The sequence below is a fragment of the Scomber japonicus genome, chromosome 16 (genome assembly GCF_027409825.1).
Source record: "Scomber japonicus isolate fScoJap1 chromosome 16, fScoJap1.pri, whole genome shotgun sequence".
Lineage (NCBI taxonomy): Eukaryota > Metazoa > Chordata > Actinopteri > Scombriformes > Scombridae > Scomber > Scomber japonicus.
In genome coordinates this window covers 11,255,928-11,269,972 of record NC_070593.1, presented here as the reverse complement: position 1 = coordinate 11,269,972, position 14,045 = coordinate 11,255,928, and the positions used below count along the sequence as shown (strand labels likewise).

Here is a 14,045-nt window from a genome sequence, read left to right as displayed (position 1 = left end):
TAATGTTGGTTTCTGTAAAACAGAAGTTATTTGTAGATCCAGTTTATTTGCAGTTTGTGTTCACAGTTCGTTGGTTTGATGTGGTGAAAAGGAAGTGAAACAAACAGATGACAAAGTCTTTAACTGTAATCACACATTAATGTTTCACCTCTAAACTTTTATACAAACTCATCAAGAAAAACTTTGTAAGAATGAAATATTTACTGTCACATGATGAAGCAGATGTGAAGATTTCATTTAATGATCATTACATTTAAAGATCATTACATTTACACGTAACTCATGTCGTATATTGTCTAATTCTTAGTGATTTATGATGATGTGCCTCAATAGATTCATTTCTTTAAATGTCAAAATTACAAGTACAAACATCTTTAGCTTTATGAACAAAACCCTAATTTCCTTCCATTTCTCACCACCTCTCCTCTGTCTGATCACAGTGTCTCACACACACAGCTAATCAGCAGCATTGTTCACCTCTGTCATGTATCATCACTCAGCTGTCTGTCCTACAGTGGAAGTTAATCTGCTCCTTGTGTGTCTCTCCCCTCCAGCCGGCCCCATGGTCAGGCCCTCAGTCTCTCTGCTTCCCCCCTCCTCTGAGCAGCTCTCTGGGGCCTCGGCCACGCTGGCCTGCCTGCTGAGCGGCTACGCTCCTCAGGGAGCCGTGGTAAGCTGGGAGGTGGACGGTACAGAGGTGACAGAGGGGGTCCTGAGCAGCTCAGAGGAGGAGAAGAGCGGACGCTACAGCAGCAGCAGCACCCTGAGCCTGAGCCAGGAGCGCTGGATGAAAGGAGAGCTGTACTCCTGCAGGGTCCTCCATCATGACCACAGCCAGATCCAGTCCCTCCGCAGAAGCAAGTGTTAGGTGTAGAGGGGCTGGCTGAAGACCAGGACAGGAGCTGTGTGTGGGGGGAGCAGGAGGAACACACGTGCTGATCTGATCAATATGATTTTTAATGTTAGTAGAGTAAAGTGAAGCTTTGTGTGACAGAGAACAACTTAGAGAGTAATGTGTGTAGCTCAGCAGCTAGATGTGAGTGTGCTTAATAACTGTCCTGTTGATGATTGATGTTTCTGCTAATAAAGTTCGAACTGATCAATAACATGAAGTATATTGGTCTTTATTTTATGAAGAGTGGTACAAAGGTTTATTCATTGAACTGGCACTTCCCTTTATAGAAAATGAATAGCTTGGGACTTAAATGACCGTATGAATTAACCACAGTTTTAATAGGTAATACACATGAAATAATGTGGTAATGACAAAATGTAATAAATATATAAATAATAAAATAAGTTTATATTACGATAAAATGTAGGTCTGAAAAACTATATCTTGAGGATTAGATTATCAGTGGAGAAAAAAACAACTGAAGTATGTGATCAGTTCTTCTGCTGAGAGTAAAAGTGAACAAAAAATGATGTGGTGTCAATACAATTTTAAATGTCTTTAGAAAAATGATAAGAAATAAACTCAATATATGTAGTAGAGCTAATACATAGTTTGTGCTTGGTGAGGTTACTGTCAGCTCTGTGTTCAGTGGTCTGTGTCAGAGTCTCTTCCTCTTCAGCAGCTGCAGTCGGTTCCTGCTGTAACAGCTCAGAGTCTCTGCAGTCTGACTGAGGGAGGTTTTTGTACGACGACAAATCACTGTGTGAACACCCATGCACTGTTTATTTCATGGAGACTCTTACAGTAGTAAACTGCTGCATCTTCAGTCTGAACTCCACTGATGGTCAAAATGAAGTCAGAGCCGCTTCCACTGCCACTAAACCGAGCTGGTGTTTCTGATTCAAGTGTGTGTGCATATTTAACTAGAAGCTTTATAGGCTGTCCAGATTTCTGTTGATACCAGAACATAGCATCATCTCCCTCATCATATCTATGAACAGCTTGGCTGGTCTTACAGGTCAGAGTGACAGTGGATCCTGGAGTAGTTGTGAGTACTGGAGGCTGAGTCACAGTCACCTGACCGCTGCATCCTGCACACAAAAACCAATCTTTCATTTATCAGCAGAAATAAATGACAGAAAAGGCAGCACATCATGTTTGAAATGTTGCTGAGTCAATGAACCTGTAAAACAGCAGCAGGCCAGCGTCCAGATGAGGATGGTGATGAGAGTCATGCTGCTTGTGGTTTCTGCTGTGTTGACTGACAGATCTGAGTCCTGCAGTGTTGAACTCACAGGACTATAAACCTTCTCAGTTCACTGGAGGATCAGCTGACCATGCAAAGCCTCCTCTCTATGGAAATGATTTCTCTGCTCTCAACAGACTGAAGGCAACGTGGGACACAAAATCAGGAGAAATACTCTTTGGATTTACACCATCTGTGATCTTAATGGAATAAAATCACTTTTTTGGAAACTAATTTGAGGATTTAAAACATTTATTTCAATGGGAGTGGTTGGTATCTTTATTTATTTAAATAGTTTTACATACAAGGTTTCACAAATACACTTTATACTTATTCTGTAATTTATGATTATTTAGAAATATTGTTTTTATTTAATATGATCTCAAATATGTAAAATGTTTACAATCAGATTTTTTTTTACAGATAAAATCTACCTGTTTACTGTCACTTGTACAAAGTTTCATAAAAATCATGTAAAATATTTTAATTCCTGAAGAAATTTAAAATGAAATCAATAATAAAACATTTTGTATCTTTGATAAAATGTTAATTATCCAGTTTTAGTAGAAATAAAGTGACTTTTCAGTGGATAGATGCTTGTTCACAGTGCAGGAGGTTTTTGTACGGCCACTTAATGAGTTTGTATCACTGTGGTGGACTTTTGGTGGAGGAACCAAACTCACCGTTGACTGTAAGTACCAGAGATTTATTACTTTGTACAATATATAACATTTATAACTTTTATCAAATATTAAATGAGAATGTAATCAAGTTCAGTGTTTGTATATTTTTGACATTTTTTGTTATTTATCAAAGATGGCTGATCTCACAGTCTGATAAGAAACTTTGCAGACCTGAAAATTCATTCAGTATTTCACATTATAAAACTTTGTAGAAAGAAAATGAAAATCTATTTTCTAGAAACTATTTTTGTGATGTTAACTTTGAATTGTTATCTGATTTTAATTGTGAAAGTTAGATTAGGTAACATTACTCATCTTCAAAACATAACATCAATAGTTGAATGTTATTTTCATTCATTCATTTTGAAAGTTTCAAACAGTTTGTTGATTAAAAATCTTTGAAAGAATCTAAAATTGAATTCCAGTTGAACATAAATATGATTTTATCAGTAAATGCAGCTTAGCTTTGTGTTCACGGTTCATTTATTTCACATGTAGTGAAAAGGAAGTGAAAGAGACAGATGACAAAGTTTGAACTGTCTTCACATGAGTGTTTCAACTCTGTCAGTTTAAACACAAGAAAATGAATTATTCACTGTCTCACATTATGAAACAGATGTGAAGATATCATCAATAATTATTATCAATATCATTTAACTCATGTGTCTGATGGTCTGATTCTTAGTGTATGAGTGCAATAGCAGCACAAGCTCTAAAGTTTTCCGTATTTGTCTTTTCTCCCCCCTCTCCTCCCCCTCTCTCTCCTCCAGTGGGTGTGGTGCGGCCCACCCTGACCGTCCTCCCCCCCTCCAAAGAGGAGGTGCAGCAGGGCAGTGCCACACTGCTGTGTCTGGCCAGCGGGGGCTCTCCCTCAACCTGGAGGCTGGACTGGAAGGTGGGGGGCTGCAGCAGCTCCTCAGAGGTGTCACACAGCCCGGAGGTCCTGGGGAGGGACGGCCACTACAGCTGGAGCAGCACCCTGAGCCTCTCTGCAGACCGCTGGAGGAAGGCGGGCTCAGTGAGCTGTGAGGCCAGTCTGAATGGACAGACCCCTGTCACTCAAAGCCTGGACCCTGACCGCTGCTCAGAGTAGAGCTTCAGCAACACTTCCTGTCTGGAAATGATGCTTCTTTTTCTTTGCTCCAGATCTTGATGAAGCTACAGATCTTCTCTGTTCAGCTGTTTTAATGTGCATGTTGCTTTCTAACACTGATCTTCTTCATATTCTGCTTTATGTTCATTACTTTTCAAATGAAACTGAATTTTATGACTTTCCCTGTAACAGAAATGATTCATACATGTAAAATGTGAACATGAACTTTGAACTATTATTCAATAAACTCTTGATTATAATGAATCAGTGTCTTTGTGTTTATTTAAAAAATATATTCATTATGAAAAACACTTTAATGATCATCTTACCATCACACCTTATAATATTTTATTTTACTAAGTGACATTTTAGCATGAAATCATTTGTGATTTTAAAATGTTGTTTCCTTCATTGGAAATATTTTTATTTCAGTTTGGGCCGTAGTTGTATTATTTTGTTCTGCATTTTTTTTAAAAGCCAAATATGTTTCTGTTTATGACTGTATATTAAAGAGAGTGCAGCGTTTCTAGCTTACTCATGAACAAATTGAATGAACTGACATGATGTTATAACTGTAAATGGAAGAGCATCTTTCAGTGTGTTTCAGGTTTATTTGTGTTCATTGTGGTTCTGCTTGATGACTCTTGTGTGTCAGAGTCACAGTGTTGTGTTCACTCCACCAGTTATCCTCATCACAGTCTCTTCACCAACCCTCTGCAGCTGCAGCAGGCCGTTTTCACTTCAGTCAAACTGAAGGAGGTTTTTGTACGACTCTAAATCACTGTGTGAACGTACCATCACTATGGTAGCCCAGACAGTAGTAATCTCCAACATCTTCACCCTGAACACCACTGATGGTCAGAGTGTAGTGAGAACCAGATCTACTGCCACTGAATCGAGACGGAGTTCCTGAGAAGTGAGCGTCTACATCGTATATAAGAAGTTTGGGAGCTTGTCCAGGTTTCTGAAGGTACCAACTGAGATCATCACCAATGTCTGAACTCCCTGTGGCGCTGATGGTCACCGTCCCTCCAAGACTGACAGACTTGGATTTGTCAGTCTGAGTCAGAAATTTGTTGGCAGAAGATCCTGAAATGAGAAATTAAACATGAATCTTCAGTAGTTTGAACAATAATTCATATTATAAAGAAGAGAACAATAGAAAACACATTTAAGCAAAACATAAAAGGGAGAGCACAGACTGAATTTACACCAAACATTTTCAGAATCTCTCACCCTGAGTCAGAAAACCCAACATGACCAGCAGAGTTATTGGCAACATCATCCTGATGCAGTTTTCAGTGTGAGTGCATGAAAACAGTTCAGACTCTCTGTGACAGAAGAACTTAAACTCTGAGGAGCAGTGATGCATAAAAGTCATGCAAAATACATTGAAGAAGGCAAACACACACCTGCTGTTGTGAAACAGAAAGAGCAGAGGTGAGGAGGAGTGAGGGTTCATTAAAACTGAGATCATTTTAAAGTCAACTTGGAAAACTTTGATTAATCCCCTTTCTCAGTTGTGTCTTGCCCCTTGATACAAATTGGATGAACTGATACAACATTTGATTCATTTTGAATTTCTTCATTTATTTTCACTATAATTAATGTTAATGTAATCATTCAGAATAAGGTGTTGCAATTATGATAATATGCATCAGATATAAAGGCAGCAGCAGAAAAGCTGGGATGTAAACTCATCTTACCTCAATGTTTTATTTTAGGCCTGCTCACTTTTTTATGTGACCATCCAACTACGTCATCTTTCCCGCCACACTTCATCACAGCATCAACTCATCAGTCTTGTGTAGTTCAGCATCAACATGTGAGTGTGCTTAATAAGTGTGATGTCACTTATTGTTTTGTTTACAGGGCTTAAAACTTCTACTGATAATCCTTTCTGTGGAGAATTATGTGGGAAATTAATAATGTGCAAATATTTATTTGACTACATTTGTTGACTCATAGTTGAGGATAAATCATTTCTGTGATTAAAAATCTAAATGTGTAATGAGTTAATATTCATATCTTTGCTGCTGAGGATGAATGTGAAGAGAGCATTATGATGTAATTGGTGTTTTAAGGTTTGATTGCAAATAAATATCACTTAAATCTAAAATCTAAAATGAATTATTTGCCAACATATTGATGTGAATAAGTTTTGTCTGCTTGGTGAGGTTACTGTCAGCTCTGTGTTCAGTGGTCTGTGTCAGAGTCTCTTCCTCTTCAGCAGCTGCAGTCGGTTCCTGCTGTAACAGCTCAGAGTCTCTGCAGTCTGACTGAGGGAGGTTTTTGTACGACGACAAATCACTGTGTGAACACCCATGCACTGTTTATTACATGTGCACTCTGACAGTAGTAAACTGCTGCATCTTCAGTCTGAACTCTACTGATGGTCAAAATGAAGTCAAGGCCGCTTCCACTGCCACTAAACCGATCTATTTCTGATACACGTGTGCTCACATGTCTTATTAGGAGCTTTGGAGTCTGTCCAGGTTTCAGTTGATACCAGAACAAGCAAGGAGGACTACACGCAGTAGCAACTTGACTGATCTTACAGGAGATCCTGACAGTGGATTCTGGAGTAGTTGTGAGTACTGGAGGCTGAGTCACAGTCACCTGACCGCTGCATCCTGCACACAAAAACCAATCTTTCATTTATCAGCAGAAATAAATGACAGAAAAGGCAGCACATCATGTTTGAAATGTTGCTGAGTCAATGAACCTGTAAAACAGCAGCAGGCCAGCGTCCAGATGAGGATGGTGATGAGAGTCATGCTGCTTGTGGTTTCTGCTGTGTTGACTGACAGATCTGAGTCCTGCAGTGTTGAACTCACAGGACTATAAACCTTCTCAGTTCACTGGAGGATCAGCTGACCATGCAAAGCCTCCTCTCTATGGAAATGATTTCTCTGCTCTCAACAGACTGAAGGCAACGTGGGACACAAAATCAGGAGAAATACTCTTTGGATTTACACCATCTGTGATCTTAATGGAATAAAATCACTTTTTTGGAAACTAATTTGAGGATTTAAAACATTTATTTCAATGGGAGTGGTTGGTATCTTTATTTATTTAAATAGTTTTACATACAAGGTTTCACAAATACACTTTATACTCATTCTGTAATTTATGATTATTTAGAAATGTTGTTTTTATTTAATATGATCTCAAATATGTAAAATGTTTACAATCAGATTTTTTTACAGGGAAAATCTACCTGTTTACTGTCACTTGTACAAAGTTTCATAAAAATCATGTAAAATATTTTAATTCCTGAAGAAATTTAAAATGAAATCAATAACAAAACATTTTGTATCTTTGATAAAATGTTAATTATCCAGTTTTAGTAGAAATAAAGTGACTTTTCAGTGGATAGATGCTTGTTCACAGTGCAGGAGGTTTTTGTACGGCCACTTAATGAGTTTGTATCACTGTGGTACACTTTTGGTGGAGGAACCAAACTCACCGTTGACTGTAAGTACCAGAGATTTATTACTTTGTACAATATATAACATTTATAACTTTTATCAAATATTAAATGAGAATGTAATCAAGTTCAGTGTTTGTATATTTTTGATATTTTTTATTATTAATCAAAAGCTGATCTCACAATCTGTTACGAAACTTTGCAGAGATCAAAAGTCGTTCAGTATTTCAGATTAATAGAATTTTGGAAAAAAGAAAATAAACATTTATTTTCTAGAAACTATTTTTGTGATGTTAACTTTGAATTGTTATCTGATTTTAATTGTTAATTGTGTGAAAGTTAGATTAGGTAACATTACTCATCTTCAAAACATAACATCAATAGTTGAATGTTATTTTCATTCATTCATTTTGAAAGTTTCAGACAGTTTGTAGATTAAAAATCTTTGAAAGAATCTAAAATTGAATTCCAGTTGAACATAAATATGATTTTATCAGTAAATGCAGCTTAGCTTTGTGTTCACGCTTCATTTATTTCACATGTAGTGAAAAGGAAGTGAAAGAGACAGATGACAAAGTTTGAACTGTCTTCACATGAGTGTTTCAACTCTGTCAGTTTAAACACAAGAAAATGAATTATTCACTGTCTCACATTATGAAACAGATGTGAAGATGTCATCAATAATTATTATCAATATCATTTAACTCATGTGTCTGATGGTCTGATTCTTAGTGTATGAGTGCAATAGCAGCACAAGCTCTAAAGTTTTCCGTCTTTGTCTTTTCTCCCCCCTCTCCTCCCCCTCTCTCTCCTCCAGTGGGTGTGGTGCGGCCCACCCTGACCGTCCTCCCCCCCTCCAAAGAGGAGGTGCAGCAGGGCAGTGCCACACTGCTGTGTCTGGCCAGCGGGGGCTCTCCCTCAACCTGGAGGCTGGACTGGAAGGTGGGGGGCAGCAGCAGCAGCTCCTCAGAGGTGTCACACAGCCCGGAGGTCTTGGGGAGGGACGGCCACTACAGCTGGAGCAGCACCCTGAGCCTCTCTGCAGACCGCTGGAGGAAGGCGGGCTCAGTGAGCTGTGAGGCCAGTCTGAATGGACAGACCCCTGTCACTCAAAGCCTGGACCCTGACCGCTGCTCAGAGTAGAGCTTCAGCAACACTTCCTGTCTGGAAATGATGCTTCTTTTTCTTTGCTCCAGATCTTGATGAAGCTACAGATCTTCTCTGTTCAGCTGTTTTAATGTGCATGTTGCTTTCTAACACTGATCTTCTTCATATTCTGCTTTATGTTCATTACTTTTCAAATGAAACTGAATTTTATGACTTTCCCTGCAACAGAAATGATTCATACATTTAAAATGTGAAATGAACTTTGAACTATTATTCAATAAACTCTTGATTATAATGAATCAGTGTCTTTGTATTTCTTTAAAAATATATTATATTATTATATTATTATTATATTCATTATGAAAAACACTTTAATGATCATCTCAACATCATACCTGATAATATTTTATACTAGTACAGGAGATACTTGATGTTTTATTACTAAGTGACATTTTAGCATGAAATCATTTGTCATTTTAAAATGTTGTTTACTGAATTGGAAATATTTTATTTTCAGTTTGGGCCGTAGTTGTATTATTTTGTTCTGCATTAAAAAAAAGCCAAGTATGTTTTTGTTTATGACTGTATATTAAAGAGAGTGCAGCGTTTCTAGCTTACTCATAAACAAATTGAATCAACTGACATGATGTTATAACTGTAAATGGAAGAGCATCTTTCAGTGTGTTTCAGGTTTATTTTTGTTCATTGTGGTTCTGCTTGATGACTCTTGTGTGTCAGAGTCACAGTGTTGTGTTCACTCCACCAGTTATCCTCATCACAGTCTCTTCACCAACCCTCTGCAGCTGCAGCAGGCCGTTTTCACTTCAGTCAAACTGAAGGAGGTTTTTGTACGACTCTGAATCACTGTGTGAACGTACCATCACTATGGTAGCCCACACAGTAGTAATCTCCAACATCTTCACCCTGAACACCACTGATGGTCAGAGTGTAGTGAGAACCAGATCTACTGCCACTGAATCGAGACGGAGTTCCTGAGAAGTGAGCGTCTACATCGTATATAAGAAGTTTGGGAGCTTGTCCAGGTTTCTGAAGGTACCAACTGAGATCATCACCAATGTCTGAACTCCCTGTGGCGCTGATGGTCACCGTCCCTCCAAGACTGACAGACTTGGATTTGTCAGTCTGAGTCAGAAATTTGTTGGCAGAAGATCCTGAAATGAGAAATTAAACATAAATTTTCAGTAGTTTGAACAATAATTGATATTATAAAGAAGAGAACAATAGAAAACACATTTAAGCAAAACATAAAAGGGAGAACACAGACTGAATTTACACCAAACATTTTCAGAATCTCTCACCCTGAGTCAGAAAACCCAACATGACCAGCAGAGTTATTGGCAACATCATCCTGAGGCAGTTTTCAGTGTGAGTGCATGAAAACAGTTCAGACTCTCTGTGACAGAAGAACTTAAACTCTGAGGAGCAGTGATGCATAAAAGTCATGCAAAATACATTGAAGAAGGCAAACACACACCTGCTGTTGTGAAACAGGAAGAGCAGAGGTGAGGAGGAGTGAGGGTTCATTAAAACTGAGATCATTTTAAAGTCAACTTGGAAAACTTTGATTTATCCCCTTTCTCAGTTGTGTCTTGCCCCTTGCTACAAATTGGATGAACTGATACAACATTTGATTTATTTTGATTTCATTCATTTATTTTCACTATAATTAATGTTAATGTAATCATTCAGATCCAGGTGTTGCAATGATGATAATATGCATCAGATATAAAGGCAGCAGCAGAAAAGCTGGGATGTAAACTCATCTTACCTCAATGTTTTATTATAGGCCTGCTCACTTTTTTATGTGACCATCCAACTACGTCATCTTTCCCGCCACACTTCATCACAGCATCAACTCATCAGTCTTGTGTAGTTCAGCATCAACATGTGAGTGTGCTTAATAAGTGTGATGTCACTTATTGTTTTGTTTACAGGGCTTAAAACTTCTACTGATAATCCTTTCTGTGGAGAATTATGTGGAATAATAATTATATAATAATAATGATGTGCAAATATTTATTTGACTACATTTGTTGACTCATAGTTGAGGATAAATCATTTCTGTGATTAAAAATCTAAATGTGTAATGAGTTAATATTCATATCTTTGCTGCTGAGGATGAATGTGAAGAGAGCATTATGATGTAATTGGTGTTTTAAGGTTTGATTGCAAATAAATATCACTTAAATCTAAAGTCTAAAATAAATTATTTGCCAACATATTGATGTGAATAAGTTTTGTCTGCTTGGTGAGGTTACTGTCAGCTCTGTGTTCAGTGGTCTGTGTCAGAGTCTCTTCCTCTTCAGCAGCTGCAGTCGGTTCCTGCTGTAACAGCTCAGAGTCTCTGCAGTCTGACTGAGGGAGGTTTTTGTACGACGACAAATCACTGTGTGAACGGCCAGTTGCTGCCTATATTATGAACACTCTGACAGTAGTAAACTGCTGCATCTTCAGTCTGAACTCCACTGATGGTCAAAGTGAAGTCAGAGCTGCTTCCACTGCCACTAAACCGAGCTGGTGTTCCTGATACACTTGTGTGTGCATATTTCACTAGAAGCTTCCTAGGCTGTCCAGATTTCTGTTGATACCAGAACATACTATATCCATCTGTATGTCTATAAACAGCTTGGCTGGTCTTACAGGTCAGAGTGACAGTGGATCCTGGAGTAGTTGTGAGTACTGGAGGCTGAGTCACAGTCACCTGACCGCTGCATCCTGCACACAAAAACCAATCTTTCATTTATCAGCAGAAATAAATGACAGAAAAGGCAGCACATCATGTTTGAAATGTTGCTGAGTCAATGAACCTGTAAAACAGCAGCAGGCCAGCGTCCAGATGAGGATGGTGATGAGAGTCATGCTGCTTGTGGTTTCTGCTGTGTTGACTGACAGATCTGAGTCCTGCAGTGTTGAACTCACAGGACTATAAACCTTCTCAGTTCACTGGAGGATCAGCTGACCATGCAAAGCCTCCTCTCTATGGAAATGATTTCTCTGCTCTCAACAGACTGAAGGCAACGTGGGACACAAAATCAGGAGAAATACTCTTTGGATTTACACCATCTGTGATCTTAATGGAATAAAATCACTTTTTTGGAAACTAATTTGAGGATTTAAAACATTTATTTCAATGGGAGTGGTTGGTATCTTTATTTATTTAAATAGTTTTACATACAAGGTTTCACAAATACAATTTATACTTATTATGTAATTTATGATTATTTAGAAATGTTGTTTTTATTTAATATGATCTCAAATATGTAAAATGTTTACAATCAGATTTGTTTACAGGGAAAATCTACCTGTTTACTGTCACTTGTACAAAGTTTCATAAAAATCATGTAAAATATTTTAATTCATGAAGAAATTTAAAATGAAATCAATAATAAAACATTTTGTATCTTTGATAAAATGTTAATTATCCAGTTTTAGTAGAAATAAAGTGACTTTTCAGTGGATAGATGCTTGTTCACAGTGCAGGAGGTTTTTGTACGGCCACTTAATGAGTTTGTATCACTGTGGTACACTTTTGGTGGAGGAACCAAACTCATCTTGTACTGTAAGTACCAGAGATTTATTATTTCTACATTATAAAATATTATGTAGATTTGTTTAAAAGAATGTGATAAAACAAGAGTTTATTTGAGTTATTTTATGTTTTCAATATTTTTTTGCTTTATTTTAAGCTCAGCTGAAGTTGGAGGAAAACATTGTGCAAATGTTTATTATTTAACAAATGTTTATTATTATAAATGATGTTATAATGAGATATAATTTGAAATAACTCAAATGTTCACATATTTTAATTTTAGTCAATAAGTTGTTTCATGTCGTAAAATTTGTCTGATAAACATTTTAAAAGTCACAAAAAAACTCAATCTTTAGTCATTCATTTTTAAACATTAAATAAAATTATATTTACAATATAATGTTGGTTTCTGTAAAACAGAAGTTATTTGTAGATCCAGTTTATTTGTAGTTTGTGTTCACAGTTCGTTGGTTTGATGTGGTGAAAAGGAAGTGAAACAAACAGATGACAAAGTCTTTAACTGTAATCACACATTAATGTTTCACCTCTAAACTTTTATACAAACTCATCAAGAAAAACTTTGTAAGAATGAAATATTTACTGTCACATGATGAAGCAGATGTGAAGATTTCATTTAATGATCATTACATTTAAAGATCATTACATTTACACCTAACTCATGTTGTATATTGTCTAATTCTTAGTGATTTATGATGATGTGCCTCAATAGATTCATTTCTTTAAATGTCAAAATTATAAATACAAACCTTTAGCTTTATGAACAAAACCCTAATGTCCTTCCATTTCTCACCACCTCTCCTCTGTCTGATCACAGTGTCTCACACACACACAGCTAATCAGCAGCATTGTTCACCTCTGTCATGTATCATAACTCAGCTGTCTGTCCTACAGTGGAAGTTAATCTGCTCCTTGTGTGTCTCTGCTCTCACCTCCAGCTGGCCCCATGGTCAGGCCCTCAGTCTCTCTGCTTCCCCCCTCCTCTGAGCAGCTCTCTGGGGCCTCGGCCACGCTGGCCTGCCTGCTGAGCGGCTACGCTCCTCAGGGAGCCGTGGTGAGCTGGGAGGTGGACGGTACAGAGGTGACAGAGGGGGTCCTGAGTAGCTCAGAGGAGGAGAAGAGCGGACGCTACAGCAGCAGCAGCACCCTGAGCCTGAGCCAGGAGCGCTGGATGAAAGGAGAGCTGTACTCCTGCAGGGTCCTCCATCATGACCACAGCCAGATCCAGTCCCTCCGCAGAAGCAAGTGTTAGGTGTAGAGGGGCTGGCTGAAGACCAGGACAGGAGCTGTGTGTGGGGGGAGCAGGAGGAACACACCTGCTGATCTGATCAATATGATTTTTAATGTTAGTAGAGTAAAGTGAAGCTTTGTGTGACAGAGAACAACTTAGAGAGTAATATGTGTAGCTCAGCAGCTAGATGTGAGTGTGCTTAATAACTGTCCTGTTGATGATTGATGTTTCTGCTAATAAAGTTTGAACTGATCAATAACATGAAGTATATTGGTCTTTATTTTATGAAGAGTGGTACAAAGGTTTATTCATTGAATTGGCATGAGTCATGAGATCACAGTCAGTATCCTCTGTGGACCTTTAATGTGCATCATTTCATTGCAATCCACTAAATGATTGTTGAGATATTTCAGTCTGACACAAAGTGGTGCAGTGTTTGACTGACATTGTCATGCCACTACACTGTCTGCTTGGTTACATACATTATTCAATACTGAGTTCACATCTTAATATTAAACACAACCGATAAATAACATGAAGCATTTTGGTATTTTATTGTATGAAAAGTTTTAAGAAATTCTAAAAGTTTAAAAGTGTATATGGTGGTAAAATTGAATGCAGGCAATTGATTTTAAAAAAAATGAGATTTTCAGTGAGGAAAAAAATCTACTAAATAAAATTTGTGATGAGGAAACATTTATCAGAGCTCTTCTTCTGAGAGTTAAAGTGAACAAAACATGATGTGATTTAAAAGCTGTCTGCTACATCTGAATGTGATCTACTTTCTTTCTG

At 37.7% G+C, this 14,045-nt stretch overlaps 1 protein-coding gene and 4 gene segments (V, D, J or C); 3 read left to right on the top strand and 2 right to left on the bottom strand.

Moving 5' to 3' along the window:
- The first annotated feature begins 562 nt into the window (after positions 1–562).
- On the top strand, positions 563–4,095 carry LOC128374899 (immunoglobulin lambda-like polypeptide 5). The gene is made up of 3 exons (XM_053335121.1): positions 563–857; positions 2,749–2,832; positions 3,595–4,095. Exons 1-3 carry the CDS (start codon positions 563–565, stop codon positions 3,915–3,917), a joined length of 702 nt encoding a protein of 233 aa, XP_053191096.1. The 3' UTR covers positions 3,918–4,095.
- Positions 4,096–4,695: 600 nt separating this feature from the next.
- On the bottom strand, positions 4,696–6,549 carry LOC128374898 (immunoglobulin kappa variable 1D-13-like). The segment is given in 4 exon segments: positions 4,696–5,006; positions 5,154–5,270; positions 6,100–6,227; positions 6,476–6,549. Coding segments are annotated over 4 exon segments (630 nt in total).
- A 122-nt stretch (positions 6,550–6,671) lies between these two features.
- On the top strand, positions 6,672–8,668 carry LOC128374897 (Ig lambda-3 chain C region-like). The segment is given in 3 exon segments: positions 6,672–6,741; positions 7,311–7,394; positions 8,165–8,668. Coding segments are annotated over 3 exon segments (480 nt in total).
- A 647-nt stretch (positions 8,669–9,315) lies between these two features.
- On the bottom strand, positions 9,316–9,822 carry LOC128374896 (Ig kappa chain V region 3547-like). The segment is given in 2 exon segments: positions 9,316–9,626; positions 9,774–9,822. Coding segments are annotated over 2 exon segments (360 nt in total).
- A 1,264-nt stretch (positions 9,823–11,086) lies between these two features.
- LOC128374895 (Ig lambda-1 chain C region-like) lies at positions 11,087–13,344 on the top strand. The segment is given in 3 exon segments: positions 11,087–11,117; positions 11,951–12,034; positions 12,961–13,344. Coding segments are annotated over 3 exon segments (429 nt in total).
- The last annotated feature ends 701 nt before the right edge of the window (positions 13,345–14,045 follow it).